Source organism: Pseudochaenichthys georgianus, unplaced genomic scaffold (assembly GCF_902827115.2).
Source record: "Pseudochaenichthys georgianus unplaced genomic scaffold, fPseGeo1.2 scaffold_455_arrow_ctg1, whole genome shotgun sequence".
In the NCBI taxonomy this organism is placed as follows: Eukaryota; Metazoa; Chordata; class Actinopteri; order Perciformes; family Channichthyidae; genus Pseudochaenichthys; species Pseudochaenichthys georgianus.
The window spans coordinates 206,796-231,887 of record NW_027263020.1 but is presented as its reverse complement, the minus strand read 5'-3'; the positions used below and the strand labels follow the sequence as shown (position 1 = coordinate 231,887).

General features: G+C 45.6%; 1 protein-coding gene across 1 annotated transcript in view; it reads left to right on the top strand.

Moving 5' to 3' along the window:
* Positions 1-24,287, top strand: part of slc35d3 (solute carrier family 35 member D3) — a gene marked incomplete at its 5' end in the record, with an annotated part of 24,708 nt that extends 421 nt beyond the window's left edge. The window contains 2 exons of the mRNA XM_034078649.2: positions 15,424-15,581; positions 19,623-24,287. Of these exons, the coding sequence (XP_033934540.1) occupies positions 15,424-15,581; positions 19,623-20,348 (884 nt within the window). The remainder of the gene's footprint in view (positions 1-15,423; positions 15,582-19,622) is intronic.
* Between the last annotated feature and the right edge of the window lie 805 nt (positions 24,288-25,092).

Here is a 25,092-nt window from a genome sequence, read left to right as displayed (position 1 = left end):
GCGAGCCTGCCTGAATGCGCACGCAGGCCCACAGTAGAGGGCGGAGCCTGTGCTTATATCACTAGGGTTACAATACGTAACCCCCTGTTGGGCTGCGCCGCTCACTAGAGGTGTATCGCCTCATTAGCTAGCACAATTAATCAAATGTAGGTAAGGATGCTTAACACTTGAATATGCTTTAAGAAAAGCTCTCAGAGGGTTTGGTTTACTTTGTCCGCAGCTCACTCCTAAAACAGAAGCTCCAGGCTGCTGATAACAAGAGGAGAAAGGAAGGGTCTATTTCATTTTATGAAAATGAGTTATTGGGCTTTTTTCTTATCAACTTAGATTTGATAGAAAATGTTTTCAACTTGAATTGACCGAATTTGTTTGAAAAGTTGGCTTCTATATTTAAGAAGTACAAGAAGGAGTTTCATCTTTGGACCGGACTCCATGTTACTTCTTGAATTTTCTGATGGCCGATTCAAGATTCGTAGTCTGGACACCCCTGATTTAAACCTTCAAAGGCTTTATTGTCATAGTCACAAGTCCCTGGCTCCTCCAACAATCCAACATCATTTTGATTTACTTTATTAACCCCGTGGGGAAATTGTTTCTCTGCATTTGACCCCAGTGTTCGGAGCAGTGGGTGGCCATTTTGAACGGCGCCCGGGGAGCAGTGTGGGGAGCGGTGCCTTGCTCAGGGACACCTCGGTAGCACTTGGTGTTTTTGCCGGGACTTGAACTGGTGACCTTCCAGTTGCCAAGTCCCTATGGACTTCGCCACCATCGCCCCCCAATACAAAGAAGACATAAAACAATCTACATTTAAAAACAATTAGATACAGCAGATCATTTCCTTCATACGACCAATGGGCAGCGAATGCAGGAGAAGTCAACTGTACACAAGACAACAACAACACATACAATGAGCCTAATGCTGCAGATCGAGGACGGACGCATTCCCATCTCACCGAAAAGTAAAATCCAAAAATCAAGTTAAATGTTGGAAACAGGATAAGATGCACTTTGTTAATGCCAAATTGTGAAAACGTGTGTTAACGCTCTGAGACCCACGGGGCAGCATGCGATCCCATCACGTTGTGTTCAAAAGATGCGGATAGTCTCACCTTGATTCTGGCGCATTGCTCATCGTTTTCTGTTTTATCTATTCCCATCCACCATCTTTGTTTGTGACGTAAAGAGTGTAAGAGTCAATCGGACACACACAGTACATCATTAGCTGAGGTCGTGCTGATTTCTGGGATGTTACAACTTGATTATCCAGTAAAGAAATCACAAGAGGCAAAACACAGAAATGTCCTATGTGGGTTAAGCATAAAGAACAAGGCAATTCACATAAGTAGAAATGGAAAAAGTAGAAATGTGTCTTGATCTGTCTTTGGTTTCCTGTTTTATTTTCCTGTCAGGGTACAGCGAAGCAGGCCGGACCCAAATGCAGGTTTCACAGGGAAAATACCTTTATTCAAGGCTAAGTAATCAGACAGAGCTCTCCCGCGTGAACACAGTCAACAACAACAAGGATGTCACAAAGACAGACATCGATGAGCATCAATGTTCAATGAAGAAGTGGCGCCTGGCCGACAGCGCTGCGTGCGAGTGCGGTGACCCTGAACAGACTGCCCGACATGTAATAACCACCTGCCCTTTATATAGACCACCCTCGGAAGCCAGCCTCTTCCACCTAGGGTCAGAGATGCGGGCATGGCGACAAGACACCGAGTTGGACGTTACACGAAAAGAAGAAGAAAGACAGACAGAAAAACCAGAACCTAAATACACACAAGACTAATCACACAAACAAGACACAGGTGAGGAGGCAGGAGGGAACACAGGGGCACCAGGTGAACACAATCAGGAAATCAGGCAGGAGGAGACACAGAACACAATCAGGTAATCAGGCAGGAGGAGACACAGGGGCACCAGGTGAACACAATCAGGTAATCAGGCAGGAGGAGACACAGGGGCACCAGGTGAACACAATCAGGTAATCAGGCAGGAGGAGACACAGGGGCACCAGGTGAACACAATCAGGTAAACAGGCAGGAGGAGACACAGGGGCACCAGGTGAACACAATCAGGTAATCAGGCAGGAGGAGACACAGGGGCACCAGGTGAACACAATCAGGTAAACAGGCAGGAGGAGACACAGGGGCACCAGGTGAACACAATCAGGTAATCAGGCAGGAGGGAACACAGGGGCACCAGGTGAACACAATCAGGTAATCAGGCAGGAGGAGACACAGGGGCACCAGGTGAACACAATCAGGTAAACAGGCAGGAGGAGACACAGGGGCACCAGGTGAACACAATCAGGTAAACAGGCAGGAGGAGACACAGGGGCACCAGGTGAACACAATCAGGTAATCAGGCAGGAGGGAACACAGGGGCACCAGGTGAACACAATCAGGTAATCAGGCAAGAGGAGACACAGGGGCACCAGGTGAACACAATCAGGTAATCAGGCAGGAGGGAACACAGACAGGAAGCAACAGGCAAGACGGGAGGCAAAGACTTTTCAAAATAAAACAGGAAACCAGAGACAGATCAAGACAAAACACAACACAGACAGATCGTGAGAGAAATGAACAATTCTAACATTTAAACATCTCAAAAATGAAATGAAATGAAACAGCATTCAAAAGTTGATAATTCTCATTAGACAAAAACAACAAGACAAACACAAGATAAATGAAGAACGACGATAAAGAACAGGACCACACTTCAGATAATGTTCACAGCCCAATGTTTAAAACAACCGTAAACACATCATAGCACGCCGAACACATTTATCATTCCCTAAAGTCCCATTCTTCTTAGTTCAGGTCCTCCAGCAGCTGTTCAACCTCTCACTTCCTGTCCTCTAAACATCATTTCATCTCCGTTCCATTACTGCTAATGATCCCGGAGTAATAAACAAAAACACACGGATAACTCATTTCCTGAATCAATGCAAAGACATGGAGTGTGACATGTGCAGAATACCAACCTAATGGACTGATTCCTCGTTCTGGGTTTGTGGATCATTTCATATTAATCCATCTTTCGTGGATTCGTTCAGGAGTTCATCTCATTTTGCATTTGTAAGGCAAGGCAAGTTTATTTATATAGCACTTTTCAACACAAGGCAATTCAAAGTGCTTTACAAAAAATGAAAGACATTAAGAAAATGGCATTTAAAATCAGTCATTAAAAAGAAAAGCTAATAAAAGAAACATTAAAAGAAAAAGTACATGGATAAAAGTTACAGTGCAGTTTAAGATATGAATAGTTCAATTAAAAGCAGCGACAAAAAGAAAAGTCTTCAGCCTGGATTTGAAAGTAGTCAGAGTTGCAGTGGACCTGCAGGTTTCTGGGAGTTGGTTCCAGATGTTTGGAGCATAATAACTGAACGCTGCTAGAGACGTGCCATAGATAGAGAACATGTTGCGAAACAGAATAGCCAGCATGTGTAGTTCTGGGGACGGGGTGGGGGAGGGGGGGACGCGGTGGACCCGTTCAAATCCAGTTTTGGACAGTCTGCCGTGGTTCCATCCCATTTCAAGTGCTGTTCGAGAATCGGTAACCCTCGGAGCACACTCTCCAATCACAGAGCTTGAGGACTATCACGGGGTTTGTCAAACAGAGCACATGGTGTAGTCTAAACAATAGCTCGGGATTCTGGGTAGTGTAGTGTCTTCTGCCATCCTTTACTCAGAAAAAATATTTGTTTCTCCGAATCGAAGGGGAAAAATACAAAAGCATTGCACACAATTTAAACCAATCAATGTTGTGTAATTAACAAGGATACTCTGGTGTTAGTCAATGAGTAGTGCAGATATCACTGGGACATCAATCCACAGTAAGGGAATACTTACTTCCGGGTGTACAATTCTCCGTTATCCAATGGGAATGGACGCTCACATTGCCTTTAAGGGCAGCCGACACAAACGAATGCCGTGCTTCCATGAGCGTCCATAGAAGCATATGGACATCCCGGAAAGCTGAAAATGGACTCTAAGGCCCCCCCCCCTTGCGTTGGAAAAAGCCGACACAGGGGACTTGACATAACGTCAACATAGGCCGACCTGGGAGTGAGGATGTGTTGGCTGAGTCAGTCCATAGCTATCAAGAACACAGAACAGTTCTTTAGCCCCTCTGTCCTGGGGGTTGTCAACATGGATGTTAAAATCACCAACAATGACTAGACGGTCAAAGTCAATACACACTATAGACAGCAGTTCAGTAAAGTCATCACAAAGCTTGCACAGTATTTGGGTGGCCTATAGATATTTAGGAACAGAGCTCGAGAGGAGCATTCCAGCTGAAGGGCCACATATTCAAAAGAAGCAAAGTTCCCATACGATGTCTTCCTGCATTGAAGGGACTCATTGAACAGAATAGCAACTCCACCCCCTCTCTTATGCATTCTTTCCTGACTCATAAAACTAAAGTTGGGAGGGGTTGATTCGATAAGAACAGCTGCACTGTTATTTTGTTCAATCCAAGTTTCTGTTAAAAACATAAAATCCAGATTGTGCTCAGTGATAAAATCATTGATTAAAAATGTTTTTCCTGCCAAAGACCTGACATTTAATAAAGCTAGTTTAAGTTTGTTGAACACACTATCAGTCAGGGTAGTAACAAGCTGTGGCTGACATGGAATCACTGCTACATTAGATAAACTGTATCTACGATGATTCACCGCTCTTAATCTATTACCTATCAACACAGATATCGGCAAAGCTCCAGGCAGGCAGGGCCCGGCATGTCCTGGAAAGAGTTGAGAGTGCCACACGCCCTTGAGCCTGGACCCAGCACATATCAGTCAGTGTTTGTGGTTTGTACACACACATCCTTATCAGGCTTCGGAGACTGCAGTCTTGAAGGGGGGAGGACGTTTTGTCATGTCCTGGAAAGAGGGCCTGAAAAAGTGGATCGTATGTAAATGTTGTTTTCAGAAAGCGAGGAAAAAAGTGTTTCTTAGTGAGGTCATGGCTTTAAAATTCCTCATGCAAAGATTTCTGTAGAAGTAGCATGACTTTATTTATAGAGAGGAGTGTGTGACTTTAGCTGTTGTTGTTGTTGTTGTTGTTTACTTCCAAATACTAGAATTCTTATTATCTGCAACCAACTCTACAACCAAATCAATTTTACTTCTTAAGCTAAAATTAAAAACACAAATAATACATTCGTCTCAATTTATAGCCTCTATATTTACTTCTTTTTTTTGTTGAAAACTTTACTTTATATTATTTGGGCAGTACATGATATACACAAGTTACATTAATAATACACATAAAACACAATGAATAAATATATAAATAACATAAAGAGAGCACGTTTATATTCCAGTGAGACTCGGCTCGGTCACAGACTCAAAACGCCCCCCGGTGAGTCTGGGTTTGTCCAGGCTCTTCTTCTCCTTAGTTCAGTCAGTATTTGTTGCCGCTGTCTATGATCGTCTGATTTAGTGCCGTTTTGCACCTTGTTTCCAGATGTTCACATGTGATACATTACCAGCTGCAAAAGGTCCCTGTGTTCATTGTCCATCCCCTCATCCAGAATACAATACATGATTGAGACATATTCTACTTTGAAGTCTAACCCGATGCCCCGTAGGAGCGACCACACCTCCTGGGCTCTGTAGTCCACGAGGAGGTGCTGGGAAGCCTCGTCCTCTATATCTACCAGGTGTTTCTTAACATATATCTGTGAGGGAAACTTCTGAAGCAATAGGACTCAGGACTCAGAGACACGAGGAGAGCTGGAGCTCTGATGGAGTCAGGACTCAGAGACACGAGGAGAGCTGGAGCTCTGATGGAGTCAGGACTCAGAGACACGAGGAGAGCTGGAGCTCTGATGGAGTCAGGACTCAGAGACACGAGGAGAGCTGGAGCTCTGATGGAGTCAGGACTCAAAGACACGAGGAGAGCTGGAGCTCTGATGGAGTCAGGACTCAGAGACACGAGGAGAGCTGGAGCTCTGATGGAGTCAGGACTCAGAGACACGAGGAGAGCTGGAGCTCTGATGGAGTCAGGACTCAGAGACACGAGGAGAGCTGGAGCTCTGATGGAGTCAGGACTCAGAGAGACACGAGGAGAGCTGGAGCTCTGATGGAGTCAGGACTCAGAGACACGAGGAGAGCTGGAGCTCTGATGGAGTCAGGACTCAGAGAGACGAGGAGAGCTGGAGCTCTGATGGAGTCAGGACTCAGAGACACGAGGAGAGCTGGAGCTCTGATGGAGTCAGGACTCAGAGAGACGAGGAGAGCTGGAGCTCTGATGGAGTCAGGACTCAGAGACACGAGGAGAGCTGGAGCTCTGATGGAGTCAGGACTCAGAGACACGAGGAGAGCTGGAGCTCTGATGGAGTCAGGACTCAGAGACACGAGGAGAGCTGGAGCTCTGATGGAGTCAGGACTCAGAGACACGAGGAGAGCTGGAGCTCTGATGGAGTCAGGACTCAAAGACACGAGGAGAGCTGGAGCTCTGATGGAGTCAGGACTCAGAGACACGAGGAGAGCTGGAGCTCTGATGGAGTCAGGACTCAGAGACACGAGGAGAGCTGGAGCTCTGATGGAGTCAGGACTCAGAGACACGAGGAGAGCTGGAGCTCTGATGGAGTCAGGACTCAGAGACACGAGGAGAGCTGGAGCTCTGATGGAGTCAGGACTCAGAGAGACGAGGAGAGCTGGAGCTCTGATGGAGTCAGGACTCAGAGAGACGAGGAGAGCTGGAGCTCTGATGGAGTCAGGACTCAGAGAGACACGAGGAGAGCTGGAGCTCTGATGGAGTCAGGACTCAGAGACACGAGGAGAGCTGGAGCTCTGATGGAGTCAGGACTCAGAGACACGAGGAGAGCTGGAGCTCTGATGGAGTCAGGACTCAGAGAGACACGAGGAGAGCTGGAGCTCTGATGGAGTCAGGACTCAGAGACACGAGGAGAGCTGGAGCTCTGATGGAGTCAGGACTCAGAGACACGAGGAGAGCTGGAGCTCTGATGGAGTCAGGACTCAGAGACACGAGGAGAGCTGGAGCTCTGATGGAGTCAGGACTCAGAGACACGAGGAGAGCTGGAGCTCTGATGGAGTCAGGACTCAGAGACACGAGGAGAGCTGGAGCTCTGATGGAGTCAGGACTCAGAGAGACACGAGGAGAGCTGGAGCTCTGATGGAGTCAGGACTCAGAGACACGAGGAGAGCTGGAGCTCTGATGGAGTCAGGACTCAAAGACACGAGGAGAGCTGGAGCTCTGATGGAGTCAGGACTCAGAGAGACACGAGGAGAGCTGGAGCTCTGATGGAGTCAGGACTCAAAGAGACACGAGGAGAGCTGGAGCTCTGATGGAGTCAGGACTCAGAGACACGAGGAGAGCTGGAGCTCTGATGGAGTCAGGACTCAGAGACACGAGGAGAGCTGGAGCTCTGATGGAGTCAGGACTCAGAGGCACGAGGAGAGCTGGAGCTCTGATGGAGTCAGGACTCAGAGACACGAGGAGAGCTGGAGCTCTGATGGAGTCAGGACTCAGAGACACGAGGAGAGCTGGAGCTCTGATGGAGTCAGGACTCAGAGACACGAGGAGAGCTGGAGCTCTGATGGAGTCAGGACTCAGAGACACGAGGAGAGCTGGAGCTCTGATGGAGTCAGGACTCAGAGACACGAGGAGAGCTGGAGCTCTGATGGAGTCAGGACTCAGAGAGACACGAGGAGAGCTGGAGCTCTGATGGAGTCAGGACTCAGAGACACGAGGAGAGCTGGAGCTCTGATGGAGTCAGGACTCAGAGACACGAGGAGAGCTGGAGCTCTGATGGAGTCAGGACTCAGAGAGACACGAGGAGAGCTGGAGCTCTGATGGAGTCAGGACTCAGAGACACGAGGAGAGCTGGAGCTCTGATGGAGTCAGGACTCAGAGAGACACGAGGAGAGCTGGAGCTCTGATGGAGTCAGGACTCAGAGAGACGAGGAGAGCTGGAGCTCTGATGGAGTCAGGACTCAGAAGACACGAGGAGAGCTGGAGCTCTGATGGAGTCAGGACTCAGAGACACGAGGAGAGCTGGAGCTCTGATGGAGTCAGGACTCAAGAGACACGAGGAGAGCTGGAGCTCTGATGGAGTCAGGACTCAGAGAGACACGAGGAGAGCTGGAGCTCTGATGGAGTCAGGACTCAGAGAGCACGAGGAGAGCTGGAGCTCTGATGGAGTCAGGACTCAGAGAGACACGAGGAGAGCTGGAGCTCTGATGGAGTCAGGACTCAAGAGACACGAGGAGAGCTGGAGCTCTGATGGAGTCAGGACTCAGAGACACGAGGAGAGCTGGAGCTCTGATGGAGTCAGGACTCAAGAGACACGAGGAGAGCTGGAGCTCTGATGGAGTCAGGACTCAGAGACACGAGGAGAGCTGGAGCTCTGATGGAGTCAGGACTCAAAGAGACACGAGGAGAGCTGGAGCTCTGATGGAGTCAGGACTCAGAGAGACACGAGGAGAGCTGGAGCTCTGATGGAGTCAGGACTCAGAGAGACACGAGGAGAGCTGGAGCTCTGATGGAGTCAGGACTCAAAGAGACACGAGGAGAGCTGCAGCTCTGATGGAGTCAGGACTCAGAGACACGAGGAGAGCTGGAGCTCTGATGGAGTCAGGACTCAAAGAGACACGAGGAGAGCTGGAGCTCTGATGGAGTCAGGACTCAGAGACACGAGGAGAGCTGGAGCTCTGATGGAGTCAGGACTCAGAGGACGAGGAGAGCTGGAGCTCTGATGGAGTCAGGACTCAGAGAGACACGAGGAGAGCTGGAGCTCTGATGGAGTCAGGACTCAGAGACACGAGGAGAGCTGGAGCTCTGATGGAGTCAGGACTCAGAGACACGAGGAGAGCTGGAGCTCTGATGGAGTCAGGACTCAGAGACACGAGGAGAGCTGGAGCTCTGATGGAGTCAGGACTCAAAGAGACACGAGGAGAGCTGGAGCTCTGATGGAGTCAGGACTCAAAGACACGAGGAGAGCTGGAGCTCTGATGGAGTCAGGACTCAAGAGACACGAGGAGAGCTGGAGCTCTGATGGAGTCAGGACTCAGAGAGACACGAGGAGAGCTGGAGCTCTGATGGAGTCAGGACTCAGAGAGACACGAGGAGAGCTGGAGCTCTGATGGAGTCAGGACTCAGAGAGACACGAGGAGAGCTGGAGCTCTGATGGACACAGGACTCAAGAGACACGAGGAGAGCTGGAGCTCTGATGGAGTCAGGACTCAAGAGACACGAGGAGAGCTGGAGCTCTGATGGAGTCAGGACTCAGAGACACGAGGAGAGCTGGAGCTCTGATGGAGTCAGGACTCAAGAGACACGAGGAGAGCTGGAGCTCTGATGGAGTCAGGACTCAGAGACACGAGGAGAGCTGGAGCTCTGATGGAGTCAGGACTCAGAGACACGAGGAGAGCTGGAGCTCTGATGGAGTCAGGACTCAAGAGACACGAGGAGAGCTGGAGCTCTGATGGAGTCAGGACTCAAAGAGACACGAGGAGAGCTGGAGCTCTGATGGAGTCAGGACTCAGAGAGACACGAGGAGAGCTGGAGCTCTGATGGAGTCAGGACTCAAGAGACACGAGGAGAGCTGGAGCTCTGATGGAGTCAGGACTCAGAGACACGAGGAGAGCTGGAGCTCTGATGGAGTCAGGACTCAAAGACACGAGGAGAGCTGGAGCTCTGATGGAGTCAGGACTCAAAGACACGAGGAGAGCTGGAGCTCTGATGGAGTCAGGACTCAAGAGACACGAGGAGAGCTGGAGCTCTGATGGAGTCAGGACTCAGAGACACGAGGAGAGCTGGAGCTCTGATGGAGTCAGGACTCAGAGACACGAGGAGAGCTGGAGCTCTGATGGAGTCAGGACTCAAGAGACACGAGGAGAGCTGGAGCTCTGATGGAGTCAGGACTCAGAGAGACACGAGGAGAGCTGGAGCTCTGATGGAGTCAGGACTCAAGAGACACGAGGAGAGCTGGAGCTCTGATGGAGTCAGGACTCAGAGACACGAGGAGAGCTGGAGCTCTGATGGAGTCAGGACTCAGAGACACGAGGAGAGCTGGAGCTCTGATGGAGTCAGGACTCAGAGAGACACGAGGAGAGCTGGAGCTCTGATGGAGTCAGGACTCAGAGACACGAGGAGAGCTGGAGCTCTGATGGAGTCAGGACTCAGAGACACGAGGAGAGCTGGAGCTCTGATGGAGTCAGGACTCAAGAGACACGAGGAGAGCTGGAGCTCTGATGGAGTCAGGACTCAGAGACACGAGGAGAGCTGGAGCTCTGATGGAGTCAGGACTCAAGAGACACGAGGAGAGCTGGAGCTCTGATGGAGTCAGGACTCAAGAGACACGAGGAGAGCTGGAGCTCTGATGGAGTCAGGACTCAAGAGACACGAGGAGAGCTGGAGCTCTGATGGAGTCAGGACTCAGAGACACGAGGAGAGCTGGAGCTCTGATGGAGTCAGGACTCAGAGACACGAGGAGAGCTGGAGCTCTGATGGAGTCAGGACTCAGAGACACGAGGAGAGCTGGAGCTCTGATGGAGTCAGGACTCAGAGACACGAGGAGAGCTGGAGCTCTGATGGAGTCAGGACTCAGAGACACGAGGAGAGCTGGAGCTCTGATGGAGTCAGGACTCAGAGACACGAGGAGAGCTGGAGCTCTGATGGAGTCAGGACTCAGAGAGACACGAGGAGAGCTGGAGCTCTGATGGAGTCAGGACTCAGAGACACGAGGAGAGCTGGAGCTCTGATGGAGTCAGGACTCAAGAGACACGAGGAGAGCTGGAGCTCTGATGGAGTCAGGACTCAGAGACACGAGGAGAGCTGGAGCTCTGATGGAGTCAGGACTCAAAGACACGAGGAGAGCTGGAGCTCTGATGGAGTCAGGACTCAGAGAGACACGAGGAGAGCTGGAGCTCTGATGGAGTCAGGACTCAGAGACACGAGGAGAGCTGGAGCTCTGATGGAGTCAGGACTCAAGAGACACGAGGAGAGCTGGAGCTCTGATGGAGTCAGGACTCAGAGACACGAGGAGAGCTGGAGCTCTGATGGAGTCAGGACTCAGAGACACGAGGAGAGCTGGAGCTCTGATGGAGTCAGGACTCAGAGACACGAGGAGAGCTGGAGCTCTGATGGAGTCAGGACTCAGAGACACGAGGAGAGCTGGAGCTCTGATGGAGTCAGGACTCAAAGAGACACGAGGAGAGCTGGAGCTCTGATGGAGTCAGGACTCAGAGACACGAGGAGAGCTGGAGCTCTGATGGAGTCAGGACTCAAAGACACGAGGAGAGCTGGAGCTCTGATGGAGTCAGGACTCAAAGAGACACGAGGAGAGCTGGAGCTCTGATGGAGTCAGGACTCAGAGAGACACGAGGAGAGCTGGAGCTCTGATGGAGTCAGGACTCAGAGACACGAGGAGAGCTGGAGCTCTGATGGAGTCAGGACTCAGAGACACGAGGAGAGCTGGAGCTCTGATGGAGTCAGGACTCAGAGACACGAGGAGAGCTGGAGCTCTGATGGAGTCAGGACTCAGAGACACGAGGAGAGCTGGAGCTCTGATGGAGTCAGGACTCAGAGACACGAGGAGAGCTGGAGCTCTGATGGAGTCAGGACTCAGAGACACGAGGAGAGCTGGAGCTCTGATGGAGTCAGGACTCAGAGACACGAGGAGAGCTGGAGCTCTGATGGAGTCAGGACTCAGAGACACGAGGAGAGCTGGAGCTCTGATGGAGTCAGGACTCAGAGACACGAGGAGAGCTGGAGCTCTGATGGAGTCAGGACTCAGAGAGACACGAGGAGAGCTGGAGCTCTGATGGAGTCAGGACTCAGAGACACGAGGAGAGCTGGAGCTCTGATGGAGTCAGGACTCAGAGACACGAGGAGAGCGGGAGCTCTGATGGAGTCAGGACTCAGAGACACGAGGAGAGCTGGAGCTCTGATGGAGTCAGGACTCAGAGACACGAGGAGAGCTGGAGCTCTGATGGAGTCAGGACTCAGAGACACGAGGAGAGCTGGAGCTCTGATGGAGTCAGGACTCAGAGACACGAGGAGAGCTGGAGCTCTGATGGAGTCAGGACTCAGAGACACGAGGAGAGCTGGAGCTCTGATGGAGTCAGGACTCAGAGACACGAGGAGAGCTGGAGCTCTGATGGAGTCAGGACTCAAGAGACACGAGGAGAGCTGGAGCTCTGATGGAGTCAGGACTCAGAGACACGAGGAGAGCTGGAGCTCTGATGGAGTCAGGACTCAGAGACACGAGGAGAGCTGGAGCTCTGATGGAGTCAGGACTCAAGAGACACGAGGAGAGCTGGAGCTCTGATGGAGTCAGGACTCAGAGAGACACGAGGAGAGCTGGAGCTCTGATGGAGTCAGGACTCAGAGACACGAGGAGAGCTGGAGCTCTGATGGAGTCAGGACTCAGAGACACGAGGAGAGCTGGAGCTCTGATGGAGTCAGGACTCAGAGACACGAGGAGAGCTGGAGCTCTGATGGAGTCAGGACTCAGAGACACGAGGAGAGCTGGAGCTCTGATGGAGTCAGGACTCAGAGAGACACGAGGAGAGCTGGAGCTCTGATGGAGTCAGGACTCAAGAGACACGAGGAGAGCTGGAGCTCTGATGGAGTCAGGACTCAGAGACACGAGGAGAGCTGGAGCTCTGATGGAGTCAGGACTCAAGAGACACGAGGAGAGCTGGAGCTCTGATGGAGTCAGGACTCAAGAGACACGAGGAGAGCTGGAGCTCTGATGGAGTCAGGACTCAGAGACACGAGGAGAGCTGGAGCTCTGATGGAGTCAGGACTCAAGAGACACGAGGAGAGCTGGAGCTCTGATGGAGTCAGGACTCAGAGACACGAGGAGAGCTGGAGCTCTGATGGAGTCAGGACTCAGAGACACGAGGAGAGCTGGAGCTCTGATGGAGTCAGGACTCAGAGACACGAGGAGAGCTGGAGCTCTGATGGAGTCAGGACTCAAGAGACACGAGGAGAGCTGGAGCTCTGATGGAGTCAGGACTCAGAGACACGAGGAGAGCTGGAGCTCTGATGGAGTCAGGACTCAAGAGACACGAGGAGAGCTGGAGCTCTGATGGAGTCAGGACTCAGAGACACGAGGAGAGCTGGAGCTCTGATGGAGTCAGGACTCAGAGACACGAGGAGAGCTGGAGCTCTGATGGAGTCAGGACTCAGAGACACGAGGAGAGCTGGAGCTCTGATGGAGTCAGGACTCAGAGACACGAGGAGAGCTGGAGCTCTGATGGAGTCAGGACTCAGAGACACGAGGAGAGCTGGAGCTCTGATGGAGTCAGGACTCAAGAGACACGAGGAGAGCTGGAGCTCTGATGGAGTCAGGACTCAGAGACACGAGGAGAGCTGGAGCTCTGATGGAGTCAGGACTCAGAGACACGAGGAGAGCTGGAGCTCTGATGGAGTCAGGACTCAGAGACACGAGGAGAGCTGGAGCTCTGATGGAGTCAGGACTCAAGAGACACGAGGAGAGCTGGAGCTCTGATGGAGTCAGGACTCAGAGACACGAGGAGAGCTGGAGCTCTGATGGAGTCAGGACTCAGAGACACGAGGAGAGCTGGAGCTCTGATGGAGTCAGGACTCAGAGACACGAGGAGAGCTGGAGCTCTGATGGAGTCAGGACTCAGAGAGACACGAGGAGAGCTGGAGCTCTGATGGAGTCAGGACTCAGAGACACGAGGAGAGCTGGAGCTCTGATGGAGTCAGGACTCAGAGACACGAGGAGAGCTGGAGCTCTGATGGAGTCAGGACTCAGAGAGACACGAGGAGAGCTGGAGCTCTGATGGAGTCAGGACTCAGAGAGACACGAGGAGAGCTGGAGCTCCCTCCATATTAGACTTGTTCACCCTCAAGGTCTTTCAGATATATTCTCATAATATTACAATTACAGGATTTTTCCAAACACTTTTTTTCACCTCAGAAATGTTCAGCTTTTGATAAACTCACAATACTTTCTTAGAGATTCTCTGTTTGAGTGTTTTCATGGGATTTGTTGAGAATATTTTAAGCTGATCACATCGTTCTCACCCTCGCTGTATGATGTGTTGGAAGTCATTAAAATGATTCTGATTGGTTTCTGCGCAGCATTTCCATCAGAATCCCCGTGAAACATGACGGAACATGTTTATTTGTACTGCCTTTGATTTCTGTGGAGATTTGCAGTTCCTCAAAAAGCAATGCTTGGATTTAATTACAACATTATAATCACATTCACAATGTTCTAATGAACACAGATCTGATCCAAATTACATTTACATCAAAGGATTATTATTCCATTCCATTTCAATGTAAATACTGCTATATTTTTATTTTACTATCTTTTTTATTATTTTTTAATGTTATTATAGTTTTGTGTTTTTAATTTTCGTTTTACTTTTATGCACGCACCGCGACACCAAGTCAAACTCCTCGTACGTGTCAAACTACCTGGTGATAAACCTGATTCTGATTTATGTTTCTGTTGGAAAACTCTCACGGCCCGTCCACACGGCAGCGTTAAAAACATCTGCCAACGCTTCTACTTTGAATGGGGTGACGTCGCTTTGCCTCGCGTTTCGCCAAACTGCATTGTGGGGAAGCGAAGTGAAGATTTCCAGGATTTTCAGAATTCAAAAGTTGAGCAATGTTCAACTTTTGAAGCTGAGGTGGAAGCGTCAGCCAATTAAATCCCGTTTATGCAAATCTGACAGTACAAGCGCTAGCCAATCAAACCACGTGCAAGCAGGGAGAACCAGACCGCAGTTCATTTTCCATATTCCTGAACATGGAGGAGAAGTTAGTTATTGGGTAGCAAATCACCCGGTTCTTTATGGCCAGTCGCTGATAACGTAACGGGATGCAAACCGGAGGAACCAGCATGCAGGGAGGGGGCAGAGACAGGGGGTGGAACTGGTAGGTTTTCGCCTGTTTGGGGAGTTTATATCCAGTTTACTTCGTTTTAACATCGCTATTGCTTTGTTGGTCGCGTTGCTCGCAAAAAATCCCCAAGCTTTCAGACACGCCCACCTCCAAGGTTTTCAAGATTTTTTTAACGCTGCTGTGTGGACGGGCCGTCACTGTTCTCCAGCTCGAGCTTCACCTCAGGATCCATGTGTCTGTGACCCTAACCCTATCAAGAGAGGGAGGCACACAGTCTCAAGATGGAGGAACAGAAAGCAGTATTCAATGTTCACTTCAGATTAGCTCCACGTCAGAAATGAGCATGCTTGATGTCTCTCTCCACAGAGGCTGAGTCATCATGTTGATCACATAGCTATCATCTGCCTCAAGCAGTCCTGATGCTCTTCCATCACACATCCTGTCATGCTCACAGCTAGTTGATACCTTTGTTAGCATGCTACTCTCAGGTTGGAGGAGGACGTTCAGTTCTTTACAAACTGTTTTACCAATCTCCTCCTGTTTTCCTGTCCAGGAGCGGGCGATCTCACCGGCGACCCCTTCGGTTACGTCACCGGTGTTCTGGCGGTCATCATCCACGCCTTGTACCTGGTTGTGATCCAGAAAACGAGTCTGGACTCTGAGTACGGTCCGTTAACGGCTCAGTACTCCATCGCCATCATGGCCTCGCCGGTAAGGACCTAAAACCTTTCTCTTTACAGCAGCCTATCCTGAGATCCTTTACCTGTAGCCTTTTCATTGCACTTTTTTTACTTTCTACTTCTTACATGTTGAACTCAAATACCTGTACTTTCTACTTCTTACATGTTGAACCCAAATACCTGTACTTTCTACTTCTTACATGTTGAACTCAAATACCTGTACTTTCTACTTCTTACATGTTGAACACAAATACCTGTACTTTCTACTTCTCACATGTTGAACACAAATACCTGTACTTTCTACTTCTTACATGTTGAACACAAATACCTGTACTTTCTACTTCTTACATGTTGAACTCAAATACCTGTACTTTCTACTTCTTACATGTTGAACTCAAATACCTGTACTTTCTACTTCTCTACATGTTGAACTCAAATACCTGTACTTTCTACTTCTCACATGTTGAACTCAAATACCTGTACTTTCTACTTCTCACATGTTGAACTCAAATACCTGTACTTTCTACTTCTTACATGTTGAACTCAAATACCTGTACTTTCTACTTCTTACATGTTGAACTCAAATACCTGTACTTTCTACTTCTACATGTTGAACTCAAATACCTGTACTTTCTACTTCTCTACATGTTGAACTCAAATACCTGTACTTTCTACTTCTTACATGTTGAACTCAAATACCTGTACTTTCTACTTCTTACATGTTGAACATCAAATACCTGTACTTTCTACTTCTTACATGTTGAACTCAAATACCTGTACTTTCTACTTCTTACATGTTGAACTCAAATACCTGTACTTTCTACTTCTTACATGTTGAACTCAAATACCTGTACTTTCTACTTCTTACATGTTGAACTCAAATACCTGTACTTTCTACTTCTTACATGTTGAACTCAAATACCTGTACTTTCTACTTCTTACATGTTGAACTCAAATACCTGTACTTTCTACTTCTTACATGTTGAACTCAAATACCTGTACTTTCTACTTCTACATGTTGAACTCAAATACCTGTACTTTCTACTTCTTACATGTTGAACTCAAATACCTGTACTTTCTACTTCTTACATGTTGAACTCAAATACCTGTACTTTCTACTTCTTACATGTTGAACTCAAATACCTGTACTTTCTACTTCTCTACATGTTGAACTCAAATACCTGTACTTTCTACTTCTTACATGTTGAACTCAAATACCTGTACTTTCTACTTCTTACATGTTGAACTCAAATACCTGTACTTTCTACTTCTTACATGTTGAACTCAAATACCTGTACTTTCTACTTCTCTACATGTTGAACTCAAATACCTGTACTTTCTACTTCTTACATGTTGAACTCAAATACCTGTACTTTCTACTTCTTACATGTTGAACTCAAATACCTGTACTTTCTACTTCTTACATGTTGAACTCAAATACCTGTACTTTCTACTTCTTACATGTTGAACTCAAATACCTGTACTTTCTACTTCTTACATGTTGAACTCAAATACCTGTACTTTCTACTTCTTACATGTTGAACTCAAATACCTGTACTTTCTACTTCTCTACATGTTGAACTCAAATACCTGTACTTTCTACTTCTTACATGTTGAACTCAAATACCTGTACTTTCTACTTCTTACATGTTGAACTCAAATACCTGTACTTTCTACTTCTTACATGTTGAACTCAAATACCTGTACTTTCTACTTCTCTACATGTTGAACTCAAATACCTGTACTTTCTACTTCTCTACATGTTGAACTCAAATACCTGTACTTTCTACTTCTTACATGTTGAACTCAAATACCTGTACTTTCTACTTCTTACATGTTGAACTCAAATACCTGTACTTTCTACTTCTTACATGTTGAACTCAAATACCTGTACTTTCTACTTCTTACATGTTGAACTCAAATACCTGTACTTTCTACTTCTTACATGTTGAACTCAAATACCTGTACTTTCTACTTCTCTCATGTTGAACACAAATACCTTTACTTTCTACTTCTCTCATGTTGAACTCAAATACCTGTACTTTCTACTTCTTACATGTTGAACTCAAATACCTGTACTTTCTACTTCTCTCATGTTGAACTCAAATACCTGTACTTTCTACTTCTTACATGTTGAACTCAAATACCTGTACTTTCTACTTCTTACATGTTGAACTCAAATACCTGTACTTTCTACTTCTCTCATGTTGAACTCAAATACCTGTACTTTCTACTTCTTACATGTTGAACTCAAATACCTGTACTTTCTACTTCTCTCATGTTGAACTCAAATACCTGTACTTTCTACTTCTTACATGTTGAACTCAAATACCTGTACTTTCTACTTCTTACATGTTGAACTCAAATACCTGTACTTTCTACTTCTCTCATGTTGAACTCAAATACCTGTACTTTCTACTTCTCTCATGTTGAACTCAAATACCTGTACTTTCTACTTCTTACATGTTGAACTCAAATACCTGTACTTTCTACTTCTCTCATGTTGAACTCAAATACCTGTACTTTCTACTTCTTACATGTTGAACTCAAATACCTGTACTTTCTACTTCTTACATGTTGAACTCAAATACCTGTACTTTCTACTTCTTACATGTTGAACTCAAATACCTGTACTTTCTACTTCTCTACATGTTGAACTCAAATACCTGTACTTTCTACTTCTTACATGTTGAACTCAAATACCTGTACTTTCTACTTCTTACATGTTGAACTCAAATACCTGTACTTTCTACTTCTTACATGTTGAACTCAAATACCTGTACTTTCTACTTCTCTCATGTTGAACTCAAATACCTGTACTTTCTACTTCTTACATGTTGAACTCAAATACCTGTACTTTCTACTTCTTACATGTTGAACTCAAATACCTGTACTTTCTACTTCTTACATGTTGAACTCAAATACCTGTACTTTCTACTTCTCTCATGTTGAACTCAAATACCTGTACTTTCTACTTCTCTCATGTTGAACACAAATACCTTTACTTTCTACTTCTCTCATGTTGAACTCAAATACCTGTACTTTCTACTTCTTACATGTTGAACTCAAATACCTGTACTTTCTACTTCTCTCATGTTGAACTCAAATACCTGTACTTTCTACTTCTTACATGTTGAACTCAAATACCTGTACTTTCTACTTCTTACATGTTGAACTCAAATACCTTTACTTTCTACTTCTCTCATGTTGAACTCAAATACCTGTACTTTCTACTTCTTACATGTTGAACTCAAATACCTGTACTTTCTACTTCTCTCATGTTGAACTCAAATACCTGTACTTTCTACTTCTTACATGTTGAACTCAAATACCTGTACTTTCTACTTCTTACATGTTGAACTCAAATACCTGTACTTTCTACTTCTCTCATGTTGAACTCAAATACCTGTACTTTCTACTTCTCTCATGTTGAACTCAAATACCTGTACTTTCTACTTCTTACATGTTGAACTCAAATACCTGTACTTTCTACTTCTCTCATGTTGAACTCAAATACCTGTACTTTCTACTTCTTACATGTTGAACTCAAATACCTGTACTTTCTACTTCTTACATGTTGAACTCAAATACCTGTACTTTCTACTTCTTACATGTTGAACTCAAATACCTGTACTTTCTACTTCTCTCATTTCCCAAACAGCTGGTTCCTTTAGTCTGAATGTGTGTTGGTGCGTGGTCATTATTCTGTAGAGTCACTGCGTGCCTATTGGTTGGAACACGATCTGTGTATCCATCACTTCCTGGTCTTCTCTAAAGAAGAGGGACCAATGGAAACGATGTCATGTTGCCGTTGGTCACCATGGAAACATTCATTAGCTAACAATGACATTATTGTTCTATTAATATAAAGGGAGGTCAGGTACTCTTTAAAACAGCTGCTAGCTATGGGTACTTTTTACTGAAGTACACTTCAAAGCCTCTTTACTTTGACTTGAGTAAAGAAGTTTAGTCAGTACTTCTACTTTCACCAGAGTATTTTAAACACGAGTATCTGTACTTCTACTTGAGTAAATGATGTGTGTACTTTTGCCCTCTCTCTTTGTCCCTTCAGGTGCTGCTGGTGTGCTCCCTCATCTCCCTGGACACCGTCAACATGTGGTCGTACGAGGGCTGGAAGGACCCCCACATCACCGTCATCTTCTTCTGCTGCGTCTTCATCGGCTGTCTCATGAACTTCACGACGCTTCACTGCACGTACATCAACTCCGCCGTCACCACCAGCTTCGTCGGCGTTGTCAAGAGCATCGTCACCATCACGGTGGGAATGCTGGCGTTCACCGACGTGGCGCCATCTCGCCTGTTCATCGGCGGCGTGGTGGTCAACACCGTCGGCTCCATCACTTACTGCGTGGTCAAATACTTTGAGAGGAAGAAGATGAGTTTGTACGAAGATCTGGAGGAAGCTGGGAAAGACGGAGCGCTTCCCGGCGAGCCTCACCAAGAGAACCCGGCTCTCAGCGGGGATCCTGGTTCTAATCCGGGACAAACGGAGGTCGATGGGGTGTTGATTGGTCACGGGAAGACGGAGGTAGTTCAGGACGGTGTGGCTAACGGAGATGTGTGGACAGGAAATGGAGACACAGAGGCAAATCCCCATGTTATGACGGAAACAGAAATGCTAGAGATGCAACGAGAGCATCTTCACAAGGAGAACGCTGCCCCGAACCCCGGGCCGTCGGTCAGTGACAGCTATTTGGGGGTTTGGAGGTCCATCAGACATCTGCAGTTCATGAAGAAAGAACCTTTAATCGACAACATGGAGCAGCAGAGTCCGTAGGGCCAGAAAAGAGACCTGGACAGACTCTAGAAATTATGAATGAGAGGAAAAAAGAACACAAGAAGGGAGAAAAAGAGACTCTATTTCCACCGGGAACGCACTTCATTAGCAGCGCTGAACAAATGCTCGTTGGAAACATGTTTGCCGCGATACCTCGAGGAGCTTTTTGTGCTAAAAGTTCTATTTCATCTCACAAGGCTTTGAGTGCAAAGAACAGGCAAAACAGAGTCATTTGTTGTGTTGATAACGAGAAGTAAAACAGAAGTTCCTGGTGGAGAGAAGTGGATGAAGAGTTTTGTGAGAAGCTGCCTGTCAGAGATACATTCGGCGGGGACGAGGCTAACCGCCGCGTAGCATGGGTTGCGTCTCCTCGGATTAGCCTGCTATCCAAAAAACAGAAGCAGGTCTTGAAGTAAAAGTGCAAAAACATCCAATCAGGGAACAGCAAACAAACAGCAGCAGACGCCTGAGAGTTAATGATTTATTATTTAAACACCTGGGGAAATCTGGTTTCTGCTCAATTGGAGGATGTGATGTCAAAGCTTGATTGCAGCTGTAAAAGCATGCGCTGGTCAGAAAACATGCTTATGGGTGTTTGAGTCTGAAGATGAGATGTAGCCCTGCAGGTCTTCTGTCACACCTGTTTAGAGTTGGTTTAACATTCCTGATTCTGCTTTAATACGTTAGTGGCTGCTTTCACATATGCAGGGAAATAAGGTTTCATGTTGGGTTTCAATGTAAGGTTCTGCTTTTACGTTAGAAAGGCATTTGAGATTTGTTGTTTCTGTCCTAACAATTTGCTAAACATACACACTGGCACGGAAGCAGTGCATTCTTCTTATCACGTTAGCTTAGCATAAAGACTGGAAGCAGGGTTAAACATTTAGAACGTTTCTGTTCAATTAAAATAAAAAGAAGAGCAACAGAAACCAACACAGATTAGATCATTAACTGCGAAGACAATGTTTTTCCAAAATTGATTAATTGTGGAATAAACCCTTTGAGTGTCGACGTCATGACTACGACACAGTTTACGCGGTAGGCAAAATAAAAAAAGCTGTAAATAAACACGAATCACAGAAGAAGAGAAGGAGGTTACATCTATACATCAGAAATGTGTCCTTGCTGTGTTGGCGTGTGCCGGAACCAAAAGAGTAATGCCGCTAATTTGAAGAAACACAACTAAGGTTTAAATCGATAATAAGATGCAAGGATTGGACTGAGACGACCATCAAATATGCAAAGTGTGTGTAGCGCCAGGTTTAAATCAGATAAGGTTAAATAAAGCCATCTGTAGGTATGGATATGTTTCGTCCACCTAATTTGAAATGAAGGAACTAAGAGAAGCAACGTCTGTACATTTCTATTGAAACCCTCCCAAACAGTCCCAAAAGTGTTTGAACGAAAAACGAATTGCCTTGTTCTTTAAGTACTCACTTTCCCTTCACAAAACAGAAGCATAAATGACTAACTATTATTAAAGATGACCCGTCCTATGCTGCCTCTGATTGGTTAATACTTGTTGCCTTCCTTGGTTGGATTGGTTGAGTTGTAGGCATGAGTAGTGGGATTGGTTAGGATGAGGGTAAGAATATCAGGGTTAGCCAATCAATGGCATTAAGGGTTAGAGTTAAGGTTTATTATTTCAAAACTTTCAGGAAAACCTTAAGAATTGGATTACATTTGCCCAAAAAGCCTGAAATTTCCACCACAATTAATACAAAGTGAAGTTTAAAGACGTTCTACATGAAACAGACTGTCCAGTGGGAAGACAGTTTGAATCTGTTTCTAATGTAAAACTTGTAAGACAGTTGAGCCGGATGTTGCTACATTTAGTAAAGATGTCAGGCATTTAAAAGCCTACTACCCTGCCTTTCTCCTAACACACATTCAGGGAAACAATAACTGAGGTTTTCATTCTGTATCTTCCCTTAAATCTTAAGATATCTGTATTTAACTCTAAACCAGAAAGATTGATCTCTTTCTCTTTAAACGTTATCTCTGTCCACGCAGAAAAAAGCTACCGGGCGTCTTGAATCGCGTGTGGAGAAAAAGCTGTCAAGCGGTGATATTGATCGATATTGATTTTTCTCCTCACACTCCCCAAACTTCATTTAACGGTACAACAGATCTGATTTCCCCTCGAGCTGCAGCAGACAGGGTGTGTGCAGCTGCTTTATCTGTTGTTTTGGACGATCAACGGTTTACTTAAACGATACTTGAAGTTATTAAAGCATGACGTGATTGGTTGGTGTGTGTTTTGAGTACCAGCACGATGAACTGTTGATGTGTTTTTTATGTATGTCCAGGTTTTTAAAAAAGTAAATGAATGTATTTGAAATGTTTATTTTCCCCCTAACATCCAAATCAAAAATGTGCTGAAACTGCATGGATGTTGACACAAGTTGAAATAGACATAAAACTAAATCAAATCATATTCAGACCAAGTTTTTTTACTTCAGCCTTCTCAAGTTCCCTGCATGTATTTATCCATTTATTCTGCATATTGTGGACCCAGCTTTCTCGAGAAATACAAGTACATTAAATCCAGATATATTTAAATCTTTCAAAAATGATTTAGCCTCATTTCACACTTCAAAAACATCCTAATAATTGTTATTTGACGAGAATCAGTTATGGAGAAAATTGAGAACTCTCCCAATTAAGAAATTCTAATTATATTTAAATGAATTAATACCATAAACTCTCTTTTTCGAAGTGCACAGTGGGTCGGTGTAGACCCACTTTAGACAAATCTGTGTTTGTCTAAAGACATGCATACAGTTTAAAATAATCAGTGAAATACAATACTTATATCTACCCCATCATTTATATAATTAATTTAATTGAACAGTTCTTTCGTGAATGTTCGAAAAGAATATTGTGAGGATTCTGTGTGCAGAAAAAATTATTCCAGTAAAATGCCGAATTCATTTTTTCCGTTAGTGTTATTGTCACTTTCTGGCAATAAATCTGCTTCTCCAGCTGTGAAAAATAATCTGAGCTCGATAAAATGTGCTGCACATAATTTAGTCATTTTACTTGGCAACGCAGCAATGACTTTATTTGGAAAGTAGTTATCAATTCTCAAGATGGGCAGAATCCGCATAAGCAGCCTGTTGTAAAGACACTTTGTGGAAGAAGCAGAAAGAGACGGCTCTGGTTTGCAGCCTTCTTTACATGCTCATTTAAAAAAACAAAATCCAGGCCGTGTAAATGATTAATATCTGAGTAATGGAAGTTTAACATCATTTTTGTTAAGTTGTAATATTGTAATGTTTTCCTTTTGTGTCCAACATGGTGACATTTCTCTTCCTCACCTTATCTCTAAACATGTCGAGTAGTCAGTGATGGCTCTGTTTCATCCAAGGACAGACAACGTGATTCTCAACATCCATTCCTTATGTTTTGTGAGTGTGCCTCAAACTTTCACCCTGCCTCCTCTTTATTCAACTTTATTTTGTAGAATGTTTACAAGTACTGTTTTCCTGAGCGTAGGGATAAAGATAAAGAAAACTCAAGATTGACTCAAAGACATCTGGCTTTTTCCAGCGAAATATGGGGAAAGAAAAAACTATGAAATGTTTACAAAAGGTTTTCATGTATAACGTGCATTTTTCTATCACGGTTGCATTGGTGTTTTAAGCCTAAAGGCTAATGCATGCCTTCTTAACTTCTTAAGGCTGATTTGGATCTCAAATCGTGACGCTTTATAAACTTTATGCAAAAGACCAAGAGTAGAGGTGACATATTGGGCTAACAGAATGTAACAGAAGGATTAACTGTTACATCTTATTTTATTGTTTCTTACCCAATCCTTACTTCAACTTCACTGATTATTGCATGTCTTAAACCTTCAAAAGCATTTAAAAGAAATGACTTGAAGATGTCCTCACTTCGTGGGTCTGAAAACTGGCATTGGTCCTCATAAATGTAGGAATACAACACACACACACACACACACACACACACACACACACACACACACACACACACACACACACACACACACACACACACACAACACACACACACACACACACACACACACACACACACACACACACACACACACAGAAGCAGTGGATGGACGATATACACATTATTCCCCCAGGGTGTTTTGAATGACTTGCTAATAAACAATAATTCCCAGGTTGTTTATTTTATTTCTGTTTTTATTTATTTATTTGCACGTAAAGTTATTGCCCGTGTTTTGAGTCTGTATTGTTCCTGAGTGGGGAAAAAGTGTCTGGCGAAGTGAAAGGACCATCTGCTGTTCAATTTGCATGTTAAGTGCAAAGTCAATTGTTTTTTTAATATAAAGAAATCTCTCAGTGGGATGTTTATTGTTGTGTTGTTGTTTGTGCGGGGAAGCCTTGTTTACACGGTTTCTCACGGTGACGATGGACGAATACAGACATAACGATTCACTTTAAATGATTAGATGAAGTGCGTGTGTGTGTGTGTGCGTGTGTGTGTGCGTGCGTGTGTGCGTATGCGTGTGTGTGTGTGTGTGTGTGTGTGAGAGGGATTCTTCATGCTCTATGAAGCTGTATTGTTTTATCAACGTGGCAGAAATCATTATCTTCCTCCAGGGAAAGAAAACACGATGTATTTAGTTTTCCAGCAGATGCTAGCTGTGTGCTTAAACACAGATTATACTCTTAGGTGTTTCACCATTATCTAAATCTGTGCTTAAAACATGAACACTTTATGATGTTGTTGGTTAGGCATCTATTTCTAT